This window comes from Lindgomyces ingoldianus (assembly GCF_010093535.1).
Source record: "Lindgomyces ingoldianus strain ATCC 200398 unplaced genomic scaffold BDR25scaffold_32, whole genome shotgun sequence".
NCBI lineage: Eukaryota > Fungi > Ascomycota > Dothideomycetes > Pleosporales > Lindgomycetaceae > Lindgomyces > Lindgomyces ingoldianus.
In genome coordinates, this window is record NW_022985193.1 from 233,559 (window position 1) to 249,656 (window position 16,098).

General features: G+C 51.9%; 4 protein-coding genes across 4 annotated transcripts; 3 read left to right on the top strand and 1 right to left on the bottom strand.

Annotated features, from left to right (window-relative positions):
• Positions 1-399: 399 nt before the first annotated feature.
• On the top strand, positions 400-2,598 carry BDR25DRAFT_236136 (uncharacterized protein; the record flags this gene model as incomplete). Its single annotated transcript, XM_033685540.1, has 4 exons — positions 400-695; positions 774-1,213; positions 1,264-1,689; positions 1,745-2,598. The coding sequence occupies 4 exons, from the start codon at positions 400-402 to the stop codon at positions 2,596-2,598; spliced, it is 2,016 nt and encodes a 671-aa protein (XP_033543557.1).
• A 773-nt stretch (positions 2,599-3,371) lies between these two features.
• On the top strand, positions 3,372-6,481 carry BDR25DRAFT_293077 (eukaryotic translation initiation factor-like protein subunit eIF2A). Its single transcript, XM_033688694.1, has 6 exons — positions 3,372-3,629; positions 3,682-3,751; positions 3,805-3,876; positions 3,932-4,352; positions 4,406-4,634; positions 4,682-6,481. Exons 1-6 carry the CDS (start codon positions 3,605-3,607, stop codon positions 6,076-6,078), a joined length of 2,214 nt encoding a protein of 737 aa, XP_033543558.1. The 5' UTR covers positions 3,372-3,604; the 3' UTR covers positions 6,079-6,481.
• Positions 6,482-7,299: 818 nt separating this feature from the next.
• On the bottom strand, positions 7,300-9,374 carry BDR25DRAFT_327795 (uncharacterized protein; the record flags this gene model as incomplete). The annotated part of the gene is made up of 2 exons (XM_033692349.1): positions 7,300-9,274; positions 9,331-9,374. The coding sequence occupies 2 exons, from the start codon at positions 9,372-9,374 to the stop codon at positions 7,300-7,302; spliced, it is 2,019 nt and encodes a 672-aa protein (XP_033543559.1).
• A 251-nt stretch (positions 9,375-9,625) lies between these two features.
• Positions 9,626-15,978, top strand: BDR25DRAFT_376848 (uncharacterized protein; the record flags this gene model as incomplete). Its single annotated transcript, XM_033697466.1, has 3 exons — positions 9,626-11,541; positions 11,609-12,965; positions 13,019-15,978. Exons 1-3 carry the CDS (start codon positions 9,706-9,708, stop codon positions 15,976-15,978), a joined length of 6,153 nt encoding a protein of 2,050 aa, XP_033543560.1. The 5' UTR covers positions 9,626-9,705.
• Between the last annotated feature and the right edge of the window lie 120 nt (positions 15,979-16,098).

The following is a 16,098-nucleotide window of genomic DNA, read 5'->3' on the forward strand; positions in this document are numbered from 1 at the left end:
GCAGGGTTGGCACGCGACAACGCGCTGGAGCTCTCTTCAAGCACAATCTTTTAGAAAGCGGTCTCTTTATTCTTCTCCCTGACAGAGCGTTCATTACTTACTGTTCGCAGTCATTCCTCCACTTGAACACCTGTCACTCCACCTCAATAACTTCTTTGGGTCGCTTTCCGTGCGGAGACAAGAGTGGACGTGCTTAGGAGCGCTTGGTCAGCTTTTTAGCCTGGGATAGCCTCTGACCTCATAGGGCCGAGCTTTTCCTATTGGCTTCCAGGATTTCTGGACCAGGGCTCCTTACCGGCCATTTGGCGCCCTGGATCAGATAATACCATGTCGATGTTACAGTCCTGTTGAGATTCTTGTCCTTTGCTGGCTGATTATTGCGATAATCATCTGTTCCCTATGGATAAACTCAAGACGAAGGCGCGTTCAGCACGCAATGTCCTGGCGGAACGAACGTCACGAGGCACTGGCAGCGGCTCACTCTCCGTTCCCCATTCCAGCCTGGCCCCGGAGGATAATGCATCCACGACCGCCGTTAACGAAGGCTATCTGGGGCCACAGCCGGGAACTGCGGCACGCGATTTTGCAGCTCTTGACCCGCAAGCTCTAGTGCCAGAGCCACCGACTTCGTTGCAATCCTCCGTAGACGCGGGAAAGCCGGTGCCAGTTCCGTCAAGTTCTGGTTCTACTTCGAGGTATTTCTAGTCTGAATGTCGAAGCGGAAGGATCGATTGCTGATGGTGGCATGGTAGGACCCTTCAAGATGCCTCGAGACTGCAAGTGCCCGGCATGGGAAGCAGCCCCCCCTCCAGCAGCAGACAGTCGCAAACTCAACCTCGCCGGCCGTCGGTTGGAGCACGACAACCCAGTATTGGCATCAGGCGAATGCCCTCATCACAAGCACTACGACAAGCTGCTGCAGGTCATAATGGAGGTTCCAACCTCCAACTCACCCAAACATGTTCGCGATTACCGGCCCTAGAAGAGGAATGCGCGCAAGATGATATTTCATCAAGCTCCTCAGACACCTCCACAACCCAGGGGGAACAGCCGAGTCGGTTAAGGAGAGCTAGCTTTGCTCTCAGATCGAAGTTCGGATCTAAGAAAGAGAAACAAAAAGACGGGGAGGCTGGCAAAGTTCCTGAAACTCAAGCTCAAGCCGACGAGTCAAGGGAATATGCTTCGAACATGGTTGACGTATTGGATACCATAGGTGCGTTTCAGACATATCTGAAGGTTTGAGCGAAGTGCTAACGGATGTAGATCCTGAAGTCCAAACCCTAACTTCTTTAACAAACGTCCAGAATTCTCTCTTCATCCCAAATCTTGGTCGATGGGTGAATCGACGCCCTACATATGTACTGCGACAAAGTCCGAGCGAAACCGCTAGTTTGCAGGAGATAAACTCAGTCTTGGCGACCGCCCGTCAAGAGGAGGAGAAACAGGGAGGAGCTCCTAAGCTGGAGCGAAGTCAGACAGGCACGACTGTGGCGACTATGGCGACTCTGGCTACAATCGACTCGAGATTGAGCGATTCGCGCTTTGCGGTACTTCCGCATGGTACATCACTGGAGGGCTGGAGCAAGGAGGACAAAGCAGAGCTAAATGACCATGTGAGGCATATGCTACACTCTAAGCGATCAAAGTTCAAGCGCTCCATGAAAGGGTTTGGACAATATGTCCGACGGCGTAAGTTTTCCTTTGATATACTTGAACTTGACCAATCCATTAATCTGTTGACCAGCGCTCGGTTTTTTGGTCACATTATATGCCACGCTTATTACCCTTTTTGGCCTGGCCTGGGTCCTCTTTTTGATTGGCTGGATCAACGTCGGAGGAAGGCAACTCTACATCATCAACGTTATCGATAATATTATGGTCGCACTCTTCGCTGTCGTCGGGGATGGCCTTGCTCCTTTCCGCGCTGTCGACACGTACCATATGATTTACATCGCTCACTACCATCACTACACCTGGTCACGGCGGAAGAAGGAGATGCTCCCAGAGCTCCATGACCACAACGATCTACCAGCATCAAATGCTCCGATCGCTGTGCCTACAGATTCGGCCGACGTGGAAAAGCAATGGGAGTTTACTGTTCTAACTCCAAAACAGCAAGCCAAGCTTGAGCACCACCAGGAGAAGTTCAGCAAATCGCATTCCTTCTACAAGCCACATGAGACGGAAACACACCACGCTTTCCCTCTCCGCCTCCTTATAGCCATCGTAGTGCTTCTAGACTGCCACTCCCTGTTCCAAATTGCACTCGGCACATGCACATGGGCAATATATTATAAAGATCGACCATTCGCCTTGACCACGGTTATCCTTTGCTGCTCAATTACTTGCAACGCAACTGGTGGCTTGTTGATTTGGATTGGTGATAAGAAGACGAGGAAGAAGGATGTCATGGAACGGATGAATAGGCAAGAGCTAACGGAGGAGGCTATGCACAAAGTGGAAAAGAAACGAGAGCGAGAGAGTGAGAGCGAAAGGGAAGACGAGGATGGTATTTCGAAGGTGAAAGAGGGAAGGCACTCCCTAACGCTATCAAGAAAGCATCACCCAAAGAAGGATGAACAGAGCGCGTATCCATAGGGTTGGAATTTGGACAGGGATGTTTTGAATGTGATGGTTGGTAAATAGCAATAACTACGGAGACTTATCGTTCCTGGCTCTACATAGCCTTGATTCACACCCCTCACACCACGTGCCCCCCGTTATTCAAAATGAAGAGCTAACACACACGTGATTTGTTCGTCGAACAGTCGTGGGCCGGTGGTCGGCGCCATGTTCAATGATAGTGCACGGACTACTGTACACTGCAATCATCTTCCCCAAAACGAGCGAATTTTGGAATGTGGAAAGCTTTGATTGGCTTCATGCGAGTGGGGTCTGGACGCAACTGTTGAGCGGTGCTACGCTGGTCTTTAGACTAGGGTATATGACATGCTGACTGAATGCCTTAGTAACCAAAGCAGAGGCAAATGAGTTGAAAGCCAACCGCAAAAGGAAGCTAGGAGAGCTCCAGGCCTTTGTATAAGTCCCGAGAGTGTAGGGGAAAGGCTTATTGATGCTCAAATTCCCATGTTTTGTTTGGTACACGAGAACGAATAATGAGGTATCGAACACAGAGCATGGGTACCTCCCCAGATAGCATAACGGATGCCCTCGGATGCCCTATAATGCATTGTGGCTTTGGAATTCCAACGCAATGACTCGTGTGACGATGAGCTCGTCATGTCCTCTGGAGAGGTAGAGGGTTCCTCGCACAAAAGATTTGCCGATCCGAGCACGTGCCGAGCCTCGGAGGCTTTCACAGGCGTTTGGGGCTTATTATTCTCCTTGGCAAGTTAAATTCACTGTCACCTGGGCCTTCTCTCGCTTCCCTTTCACGCCGTCCACGACTTCAATTCGGTGCCTCCCCGCCCCCTCAGCTACCGCTGCCGCGTGTTCTACTTTGTACTGCCCCGACAATCTACTGCAGTGCACGCCTCGACCTCAACCCGTGCACTTCATTCCTACAAGGTTGCCTCACCGCCGCCCTTGAGCTGAACTCGACACGCTCGTACACAACTGTCTGTTCTGCTGTGCTTTGACTAGTATGGCGGCTCCTACACAGTTGGCCTGTACGTCTTTGCTTGTGTCTCCCTGTTGTCGTGTGCTTATTTGCTTACCTAGATCGAACCTCCAAGGGTGTGGGAGTCTTCAACGCCGCGCCAGTGTATGAGGCTCTGCCTGGATTCGACCGGTAAGTCACCTGCCTGCCTTCCTGGCTGATACTGATGCTGACTTGTGTTACAGGCCTCAAGGCAACCTCCGATGCTGCTGCTACTCTCCCGACAGTAGATACTTTGCATGGGCATCACCCGAACAGTATGACTCCCTTCTTTGCATAACCCCGATAGCGACTAATACGTGTCGCGTACAGGGTTTCGGTCATTGATGCCTCTGTCGGCCACATTGTCACCACGCTCCCCACGCCCAATGTCTTCGAGATTGGGTTCTCCCCATTGGGCACGTACATGATTACTTGGCAGCGACCCACAAAGGACGAGGATGGTAATTCTACGAAGAACTTGAAAGTCTGGACGACCGTGGCGGAAGATGCAGGGAGTGACACTGAGCGAACGTTCGTCGGCCAGTTCGTCCAGAAGTCTCAAACTGGCTGGAATCTGCAGTACACTGCGGACGAGCGTTACTGCGCCCGCGTCGTGACGAACGAGGTGCAATTTTACGAGTCTGGAGACCTGGGGACGGTCTGGAACAAGCTCCGTGTTGAAGGAGTGTCCGACTTCGCAGTCTCGCCCGGCAAGAACCATTCAATTGCCGTTTTTGTCCCCGAGCGAAAGGCAAGTCCGCTCAAAAATGCCCCCATGGAGATCAGGCTAACAGTGGATTCTAGGGTCAACCAGCCGCAGTGAAAGTTTTCCAGGTTCCTCAGTTCAGTGCTCCTGTGTCACAGAAGACATTCTTCAAAGGCGACAAAGTCCAATTGAAGTGGAACGACCTGGGCACTAGCTTGATTGTTCTAGCCCAGACCGAGGTCGACAAGACAAATAAGAGTTACTATGGAGAGACCAATATGTACATTTTGAGCGCGAACGGCACCTTCGACTCGAGGATCCAACTTGGTATGTCTCATGACCGGACGGGGGAGCAAATGCTAATATTGAATTAGACAAAGAGGGCCCTATCCATGATGTGTCATGGTCACCCAACTCGAAAGAGTTTGGTGTTACATACGGCTATATGCCAGCCAAAACCACCATCTTTAATGTTCGTGCTGTTGCCCAACACAACTTTGACCTCGGCCCACGCAACACTATTCTGTTCTCCCCTCACGGTCGTTTCGTGCTCGTAGCTGGATTTGGAAATTTGGCCGGACATATGGATATCTACGATCTTGAAAAGGATTACGCGAAAGTCTGCACCATCCAGGCTGCCAATTGCACCCATTGCGAATGGAGCCCCGATGGAAGGCATATTCTTACCGCAACCACGAGCCCGCGTCTTCGTGTCGATAATGGAATACGTATCTGGCATGTTGGTGGCGGGCTTATGTACAATGAGGACTTGTCGGAACTCTACCATGTCACCTGGCGTCCCCAGTCTACTCTGACGCACCCGCTGGAGAATCCTCTCCATCCTGTGCCGACTCCACATGCATCGGCTCTTGCATATTTGAGCACCGTTAAGACTCCTTCAAAGCCTGCCGGAGCGTATAGGCCCCCTGGAGCCCGCGGAACCACCACTCCTCTCCTCTTCAAGCGTGAAGACGAAGGCGGTGCGGCGTACACTAACAACGGAATATCTTCCACAAATGCATTGATATCGAATGGGTTTGGAAAGCCACGTCGCCGCGAAGTTCCTGGTGCGGAGCTAGCTGAATCTCTTCCACCTGGGGCTGCGCCGGGCGGCGGCGTCAGCTTGACTGGAACTGGAGAAGGTGAGGAGGCTATATCTAAGGCCGCTTTGAAGAACAAGAAGAAGCGAGAAGCTAAGAAGGCGAAAGAGGCTGCAGAGAAGGCAGCAGCTCTAGGTGCGAACGCCGACGGGACTGCCCCTCCCACAGGACCAGCAAGTGCGAACCGAAGCCCTGAAAGGCGAGACGGACGCGGACACCAACGTAGCAGAAGCAAGAACGGGGGCTTTGGAAGCCAAGGCGGTGGAAGAGCTCCAAGCCAAACGCGTAATTATCATGGAAACAGCCCGCATGGTCGCCATGGATCCGGATATGAGGACCAAGGCTACCAACAATCGAACCACCACTACAACAATCACCACCGCGCTGGATCCGGACATCACACTCCGCAGAGAAATAGTGCAGGTGGCCCCCCTCAGCAGCTCGCGCAGATCCAAACGCAGCACCAAAGTCCGGCGCCTAACGTCACGATAACGAGTCCCGATGGCGGACAAGATAAGAAAGTTCGCAGCCTATTGAAGAAGATGCGCGCAATCGATGATTTGAAAATGCGGCAGGCTGGGGGTGAGAAGTTGGAGGATACGCAGGTCAAGAAAATCGGCACTGAGGAATCGATTCGTAGGGAATTGGAGAGCTTGGGGTATCAGGCCTAACAGCATTATCCCTATGTCAAGACAGGACTCGACGCTGTGCTATACTGGTTGTCTTGCGAGTCCCTACCCGATAAGAATCTGGATATTTTCTGCTTGCTGTTTACTTGCACTTGCATTATCCTGGCGTTTTGAGAGATGAGGTGAGATTGACATGATGCCAAGATGTTACGGCTGAATAGTATCTCTTGCGTATCTAGGGAAAGAAAGTAAAAGCATCTAGATTCTTTGATCTTTGGAACTTGATAGATTGGGAGTATTATTAGATAATATGAAGGGGGTCAAGGCCACTGGGGGAGCTTGTGTGAGTAGATGAATAAAAACCGAGAAAATCCATATTGTTGCGTACGCAATCTTCACAGCTTTGGGCTAGTTAGATGGATGAATAGATATTGTGGAAATTTGCAAACACTGGAAAAAGATGTATTCAATGATTCCATTAATTCTGTATTACTATACTGTATCGTATACACATTCCATACATACAAATGTGTCCCACAATGCCCCATGCACACACATGCACAAACTTGAAATGCTCACGCACGTGTGCCCATTGCCTCACCGTCCTCACAAAACAACAACTCAACAGCTGTCGTCTGCTCAGGTTCTAGCTCCGGGAAATTTGGGGGGTATAGTGGATGCGCCATTCAGCTGTCCAGACACCAGCCCATAAACTTTTCGACCGCGAGGTCGACTGAGTCGAAGGCGGGGTGTCGGCGACTGGGATTTGACGCGGGTTTCTTCTTTCGCTGGGCTATACTGAGCTGAGGAATGGGTCTGGTCGCTGAGCTCTACCTTTGGCCGCGAAGATTTTATTTTTTTTGGGGAGAGGACTTGTTTAGGGAAGGGGCTTGAATACAGGAAGGAGAGATTGGTTTGGTGATGGCTGCAACAGAGGCATGGAAGATTTTCTAGATATTGGAATCGCTGTTGATAGGGGGAAGAACGATCTTCGAGTTGCGCCAGTACTGTGATTGTGAGTAGGTAATCATAATTAAGCGTGGAAGGGGGGATTTTCGTTCGAGTTTAAAAGGTCAGAATTTTGAAGCAGTCGCCATCTTCTTTTCCTGTCAAAGAATTACGGGTTGGGGTATAGCACAATTGGTCCAAAGTGTAGCCCATCTCGAGCTTCCAATTTTCCCGTCGATCGAGGAATGGGCGCCTCTCACTCTGCTCTCGTTAATTGTTCAACATTGCCTCTTCATGTGCGCGTAGTCATTCTCTTCAGTTCGTCGAGGAAGCGAACAGAACTTTCCGCGAGTTCCCTAGCACAAGGGTTCGTGAAGCACTTCCACTCCCATCCATGTCTTCAAGTAACCTGTCCATACCTCCAAGATCAAGCGCTCCTCTCGCTAGTAGAGCTTGGTCTGTCTTTCTAATCTCCTCCTCTTCGGCGCGCTCCTGTTCAAACACCCCCATCAGATTAAGCCCGGGTTTTGAAGCGGTGCTTGCCGTAATTATCAGTCGGTAGTCAGTGAGGATTAGAGAATCTCTAGGAATTGCCATCCTAGCATCCCTAGTCGTAGTATCGAACTGGTCGATAACCGTGATTGCTTCCCCATACAGTGCAAGACCTTGAATGCGGGACAGTCCGGATCCATGGAGAGAGCCACCGCCACCTCCAGATGCGGTGCGGGACCACCATTGCGCAAGATTCGGAACCCTATAGACCTCAGACCCATACCAGATGATGACGGAGTCTTCTGGGCCGTCTCCAGTAGGGGAATGTAGGGAGGCGATGGAAATACCGCCGCGGCTTGGCGTTGAAGAGGTAGCTGCCACTCCGCTAAACAGGGTTTCTTGTTTGACACGACGAGTGTTGGGAGTCATAGGCGCGAGAGTGTTCCGACTGTTTCGGGTCTTTGGACTTGTTGCGGCGATGCTGGCTCGGTTGAGATCTGCATTTCCTACAAATCCTCGAACAGAGAAAGATGAAGGATCAATAGGTGGGCTTGGACCAGACCGATCTGAATCCCAAATGCCCCATTCACCATCGGCAAGCAGGGCAACAATGTGATGGCCGTCAGCCGCCCATGCGGCGTCGATAATAGGCTTCCGAGTCGCAAGAACTGGGGGAGTAAGAACATCAGATTTTAGGGTTTCAAAGGCAGTTCTGAATAGCGCAACATAAGCGCCAGGATCGGTCATATTCCTGGAGAGTTGAGAGCCTCGTCGTTGGCGGCTGGATATTGCGAAAGGGTCGTATATGCGGGCAATTCCTGAAGTATCCGTGATGAGAAGTTGGGAATGGCGACGTCTTGGATACGTAGCAGAGTTGAAGACTACGCGAGAGGCAGGTGTCCGTAAGTTCAAGGTTTGGTAGGCTAAGACAGGGTTGGCAACGGTAACTGCAGTTTCCGTAAGAGGAAACCGCCAAATTTTCAATAGGCCGCCAAGTTCTGCGGAGTGAGATGCAATCAACAGATCGAAACCCTCAGACTCGCTACGACGGCGTGAGCGAGAGCGGCTCTGCTTCCGAGGCGACCGCCGTCTCCTCGGTGTCGCCGCAGGGTCTTCCTCTGGGTCGGCCTCCATGTCATCGTCGGCCCTCTCGTCAAAGGTTGGTTCTGCGCGGGACGTCCATGTTATAGTGACACCACGTGGTATACTTTGATGTCCAGTGTGGCTGCCAATTTTGGCTATGTCTTCGCCCCACGGAGATGCGGAGTTCAAAGGCGCGTCTTTTGTAGCAGCAGAGGGTGGGCTTAGCGGCAACGTGACAATACGGATGCTGTAGTCGGCACAAGCCACGACGAAGACAATTTTCTTGCCGAAGATAGCAGGGAATGACTCTGCCAGTCGTGTTGATGAGACTGCGGGGATATCAGGAATGGCAATGTGCAGGACTTCAGTATTCAGCGACAGACGCAGGTGCTGGATGATGGTCGGATACGGCGCGTCGGGGTCCAGCTCTTCGTCTTCGGACTCGAATTCTGCCTCTTCTGGTGGTTGTGGAGCGGACTGCCCGGGCGGCGCCTCGTCGTCTGAATCTATGATCATTATTACGTCGTTAGAGGTTCCATTGACCTTTGTAGGTTTCGCAGGCTGCTTCGGCGGCGGCAGGGCTTGTTTGAGCGGCCGACCGCCCCTCCACAGTATGCCTACGCCCGTTGCATGCCCATAGAGAATAATGGTAGAGCCGTTTGGGGCTTTGGTGGGATAGATTTTGGCATCGTGAGCGCGGTGCGGAAGCTCGTACCTGGAGAGAACATCTCCATTAGTTTAGGTACACATTCAAATGAGAGCACGCAGTACCTGAGCTGGGCGAGTTTGCCCTTAGTGGAGATGATAGGCTCCATGTTGCTGGCCGGAGCTGCTGAAACTGGGGAGCTCCCTCAGACAGGAAGGCGCCCTCGCAGGCGGGTTGAGTTGAGCGGTGGATGACTTCAATCGAAAATCGAAGGTCCCCACGAGCTCATATGCTGACCACAAAAGGAGAGAGGCAGGCCGAGCGCGATTCAAGGCGGGTGGAAAGAGAAGAAATAGCAGAGGTACAGTGGAGGTGAAGTCGAAGTTCGCAACACCAAACGAACGCGTCGGCTGCCCACGACAAAAATCACCACGTCAACAACCGCCATGCCCCGCGCGTCTCCCAACAAACATCTCCCTCATGTCACGAACCAAGCTTAGATGGCTTCCCTCCGCTCGCTCGGCGTCCACAAGCCCGCCGCCCTGCCATTCTTGATTTCTGAGTCAATCATCGACGAAGACGCGCCTGCCGACTGCTATACTTGGGAGACGTACACCGACGACGAGTCTGATGGGCCCTCGGAAGAGGAGGTCGTAACTACTGAGTATCATGTCGTTTGGTCGCGCGGCGGGGTCGTGCGCAAAGTCTTCAATTTTGAGATTGAACAGGAGAGGGTCCTCCAGGCATTACTCACTTATTTTCCCACCGAGGAAACATCTGTCGCCGCTTTGCACTCGGGAGCTGGCTCTGAGTATGGCGGACTCGACCTGTCTGGGACCTTCCTCACCCAAGGGACACAACCTACTACGGATCCTAATGCTGCAGTCCCGCCACCTGCCTTCAGAGTCGAGGGAAAGTCCCGAGCATTGGTGGTATTTCTCAAATCCCAGGCTCATGTCTTCTTCCTTTCTGGCGCCACACATATAGTAAACCTTCCCTTTGAGGTTGAAAAAGCCTTTCCCGCCGCCCGCGGGGTAATAGTCCAGAGAAAGTTACCACCGGTGGACGCCCTTGCCCTTCTACCAACTCCGCAGCTGCCCTCAGTCCCCCCCAATTCCTTTCTCACAAATCCTCAGTCGTTTCTCTCTCAGCCTCTCTCAAGCTTTTCTCAGCCCCATCGTCGTCATGGCTCCTCTCTAGGTTCAACAAGACATGCAAAGGCTCTTAAGCCAGATTCTGCCAACGCACTCTTTCTTGAAGAGCTAGCCAAAACATCCGCTGTTCCAAACATAGATGGACTTCCTCGAGTCTTTTCTTTCACCGATCCATTGGCAGAACTGGGGCTGGTGGTCAATGTCGTCACGAGCAACGAACGCGGTGGTTTGTTGACGGCGAATGGATCTGGTCATCGGCAGTTGGAGCCGATTGACAAGTCCGAAGAAATTATTTATGTCTCTCCTCGAAATGAAATCCGATTTGATCAGAGCGGAAATGACAAGCCGCTACTCTTAGTCGTCACGGCTAACTATAGCACCAATGTATTTACCATCTGGTCTGCAGCCTACCTCGAGCCCAAATCAATTTCAGCTTCCCGGCGACATCACGCCTCACTACCTGGAAATAAGCTGCGGAGGCGCAGCTCATATGGCCCCACTGCCCCAGGGACAGGTGCAACGACGCCTGCCCTACGAGGTAGCGACAGGATGAGGGAAAGCTTCGGCGGGGTTATTCGAAGCAAAACACAACCACCGTCTTTTAATATCGCCTCACAGTCAAAAGAGAGGCTTTCGGACCAAGCAGTGGAAGACGCGCTTGCTTCGCAATTGAATCCTGACTTTGATATGTCTAGACAACCCAAAGAGTCGAGGCGGGTGAGCTCGTTACTATCAAGGGCAGAGCTCTCCACCAGCTTTGACAAAACTGCATTCCAAGATCTCGCAACACAGCGTACTAGTCTTGGTGGGAGTTTTGGGGCCAGCTTTGGGGCCAGCCAGCGAAGTCGTCACTCTCTTGGGAACGACCGAATAAGCTTCGGTGGTTTTTCTCAGTCACGGAATCGAGCATCGACACCTGGTAGTATTACATCACGGATGAGCCTGGGTGGTGCTTCTGTGGACGACACACTTGAAGACATCATGGACGAAGACACGCTTGATGCCTGGGAGGACTATGATGAGCTGGACGACCTGTTCGCCCCCCCCGAGGCTGGCGTCGATCAAGGCCCTACGGACGGCTTGAGAAAGGAGCTTGTCATAAGTCCGGTTGCTGAGTTATCAATTCAGAGATACCTAAGGCCGGGCTTTCTTGCTTTACGCGATCCCAATGCAACATCACAGGTACGGACTTAGAGCTTCTGTCCATACCTACCGTCACATTGTTGTTGGTTCTAACCAACTTAAACAGGATGCACCAAATGTCTTTGCCTTGACGGCACCTTTTAACTCCTCGACTCTCCATGAACGAAAACTCTTCATCTACATAATGCACTCGTCTTTGGAAAATCCCCTTGAGTGTGAGCTCTCGATTACGCGCAAGCGCCTAACCGTCTCAAGTTTCCAATCTAGACCTAAAATTAACGCTCCTCAATATGCCTGTGTCCCGAAGCTAGTCAAGACGCAGGAATTGAAAGACACGCTTGATGCAATCAAACTTGTTGACGGCCATGTCGAGCGGGTGGTTTGTCTGGCTTCAACTGAATCTCGCGACCAATGTCTGTCACTGACAGCTGGATGGGGAAGCCATCTGCCCACTCGATTCGCTGTTGGGCCTCTAAGGCTGTTCGATCCTTACGCAATACTTCGGGATAGATCTACAAGGGCAACTGCCGGGCTGAAGAGGACAATCAGTGCACAGCAAGCGCTTCGGCGGGTGATATCACCTGGTCCAGGTGGAGTATTTGATATCATAGACGATGAATCTCGCAGGCATCGTTTGCAAATCCATCTAGCGCCTCAAGATCCATTTGTGGCACGTCTCTTCCAAGTATTGTCGACTGTCTTATCCAACCACGTTGGCGAATTTCTCCTTGAGATCTGGTGGAACATTCGCAAGTCACTCTCCACAGACCTCGATGCGCGCGTGAACTCAGACTGGGTGGCATTCGTTACAACCTTGTTCTCGCTAGTGGTGCCGTTCGTGGAGGAGCAGATGGTCAGGACCACAAAACGAGGGAAGATTTCTCAAAGGCGAACTTCAATCCGACCCTCAATCCAAGCAAAATCGGATGAGGTTGGAGGCATTGATGATTCTGCATGGCGCCTGATGTGCAGCCGGCAAGATTCCCATCCTCGTGCAAAGAGTTGGGACTCTGAACCCTGGTCGTGGGTCCAACAGTCGCATCCTGCCTCTTCCACCATGAGCCCACCATCTCGACGTTTGCTAGATCGAAACGCCCCCTTAATTGCGGACCACATCAAAGGGAAGTCGGATCTGCTGACGTCTTGCGCAGAACGTGCGCGACAATTCATGGAATCACCAATTGGAAAGGCAACGAACGATCACTGGAGGCATCTTTCTCCATCTGAGAAGCAGGACCTGCGTACATCTTGTCTCCCGGAAATCGTCGTTGCGCTTCATCTTTTTAGAGAGGAGCGCAAGTTGGACATTCTTTCATCAGACTCTTCAAGCACTGAAACAGGGAATCTTGCTCCGGTTTTGGCGCAGTTAGGGCATTGGTTGCGCTGGGAATCGTGGGGCCAGAAGCAAACAAGCTACTATGACTTTGACGGCGGGTCAACTGAGAATTGGCTGTATGAAGATTGTAAGCGAAAGATCTTAGTTCAATCCCATCATTCACTGACAGCTCTTCGAAAGCCATTATCAACTCTAGCACGCGGCTGCATTCGCAACCATGGGAAGCGCCTCCGTCTATTTTGGAATGGGTCAGCTCAGTACTGCGATCCCAGTCATACGTACCGTTCCCAACCCTAGCCATTTTAATACGGAAATCAAAGGCTTCTCCACACTCATCAGTCAACATCGACGAGATCATCTCCGGGGTCACTCCCCGAACTATGGCTCTGGATAAATTCTTCCAGGACATTCACCAGCTTTCCAATCCACGGAAGGCAGTAGAATTGATTGAGCGGTGCGGCATCACCTCTCGAATGCTTGCTACCCTCCCTGAATCCGCGAGGGCACCGTTGATGGAAGTGATTACCAAATGCCAGGGAAATCCTCCCACAACGTGGTCAAGCTCACTCCTCAGGCTCATACAGCGAGAAGATCTCGATTTAAGTCTAAAGCCAACCAATGAGTTCACTCATGACGTTCAGCAAAACCAGTCAACCTCACTGATGAGTATTCCGTTGAGTATGTACTCAGGCGCTCCCCGAGATGTGCATACAATATGTCAGGGCATAGATCGATCGGAGTCAGTTCAACCTATGGCTGAAGTTGAGAGGCACTACATAACGAGACTAATATTCCACGAGGATCGGCGTTTCATGGAGGCTTACTCCCTACTAGAACCTCTAAAGCAAGCAGTGGCCGAATACCGACCAGATGTCAGGTCTGAAGAGGCCGCCATTCTAGAAGGGCAAAAGACCCTCATGCAATGGGTCATGGTGCGGACGTTCTCGCTGCCAATTGGAAGCTCGATGTTAAAGTTCAGCAGCAAGAAGCCTCTGTTGACCGAGAAATACCCGCTTTATGGTTTCTCGACGTCATGTCTTATGAAGCCGATGGGGAACGTTCAGACTGCCGAGCGAGCGAATTACTCGGAAGAGAAGTACTTCTGGGCGTTCTTTAATGCTGGTGTTGCTGCGGGTCTGAGCATATCGCGAGACGCTCAAGGCATCGACACATCATGGATCATGTACAACAAGCCCCCGGAATTAACGAACAAGCATGCAGGTCTCCTGCTTGGTTTAGGTCTCAACGGCCACTTGAAGACCATCGCTAAGTGGCTTTCGTTCAAGTACTTGACGCCAAAACACACCATGACCTCGGTTGGGCTCCTGCTTGGACTATCAGCCTCATATATGGGAACAATGGACACACTTGTGACACGGCTTCTGTCTGTTCACGTCACTCGAATGCTGCCACCGGGAGCAGCGGAGCTCAATCTCTCGCCGTACACTCAAACAACAGGTCTAATGGGCATTGGTCTGCTATACTACAACACCCAACACCGACGAATGAGCGAAGTAATGCTCTCTGAGATTGAACACGTTGATGAACCAGATCCATCAGAGCCACCAGACGGTCTCCGAGATGAAGCATACAGGCTAGCTGCAGGCTTTGCCTTAGGCTTCATCAATCTAGGCAAGGGGAAAGACCTCCGAGGTCTCCATGACATGCGAATAGTCGAGCGTCTGATGGCCGTCGCAGTAGCCCCCAAACCCGTCGACATCGTCCACATTCTCGACCAAGCTACCGCAGGTGCCGTCATCGCAATTGCCCTTATCTTCATGAAAACACATGACGAAGCCGTCGCCCGTAAAATCGATGTCCCAGATACCCTCCCGCAGTTCGACTATGTCCGCCCGGACATCTTCCTTCTCCGCACTCTAGCAAAACATCTCATCATGTGGGACAACATTCGCGCAGATCACAAATGGGTCATCAAGAACCTACCACGCGAATACCAAGACTCATATAACCTCAGATCCATCTCTAAACTACGCAGCAATCAAATGCCCTTCTTTAACATCCTCGCCGGCCTCCTCTGGAGCATAAGCCTGAAATATGCTGGAACAGGAGACACACAAGTTCGAGATTTCCTGATCAAATATCTCGACCAATTCGTCCGAATCTGCAAACTCCCCGCCCTACGCTACGACTCTAAACTCGCTCGCAACACCGTCCGAAACTGTCAAGACCTCGTCGCTCTCTCTGCTGCCACCGTCATGGCGGGAACAGGCGACCTAGATGTATTCCGTCGCCTGCGAGGACTCCATGGTAGAGTCGGTCCGGATACACCATATGGATCGCATCTTGCAGCACATATGGCGTTTGGCGCGCTTTTCATCGCAGGTGGTACGCATACGTTTAGTACGTCAGACAAAGCAATTGCGAGTTTAATCTGTGCTTTCTATCCGCTTTTCCCCGTCGACGTCCAAGACTCTAAAGCCCATCTCCAAGCATTCCGGCACTTCTGGGTGCTGGCCGCCGAACCGCGCTGTCTGATCGTGCGAGACGTCGATACAGGCCGTGCGACCTCGATGGCTATTACAGTCCACCTTAAAGCATCCCCCAGCTCGAACTTACCCTCAGAAAAGAAAATGGTCGCGCCCTGTCTCCTCCCCGAACTCTCCAACATCTCGCGCATCGAAACAGGAGATATAGCTTACTGGCCTACGACCCTAGATTTCGTCAACAACGCACACCACCTTAAATCCTTCCGAGAAGCCCAGACACTACATGTAAGAAGGCGCGCGGCACATGATATGTACACCACCCCCTTCTCCGCCACCCTCATCGCGCTCAACGACGCGCAAGCCTCCCGCACCGCCAACTCCCTCTTTCACTGGATCTTCGAACTGCAGTGTCTCAGCGAATTTGAGAAGGCGGATCAGGGACTAGTTTTGCCGGTTGATGCATACAGTTCGGAGTACTTGGATACGGGTCCTACGGAGGTGGATACGAGACTAGTATTGAGGAGGTTGGCGGGGAGTTGGAGGTGGAGGGATTTGGTGGAGTTGAGGGGTGTGTTTGAGTGGGCGGAAGGGGTGGTGAGGACGGGGGATGGGAGGGTGAGATGGGTTGGACGGGAAGTGTTGGAGAGGTTGAGGGCGGGGGTGTTGGAGAGGGGGAGGGGGGTTGAGGGGTAGGGGTGAGGAGTATGGAGTAGGGGTGGATGGATAGGCTGTGTGGTTTAGTAGGAAAGGTTGATGACTGATGGTTCTGGTTGTGTGGGCTTGGGTTTGTGGCGAGTTATGAGATATGAATTT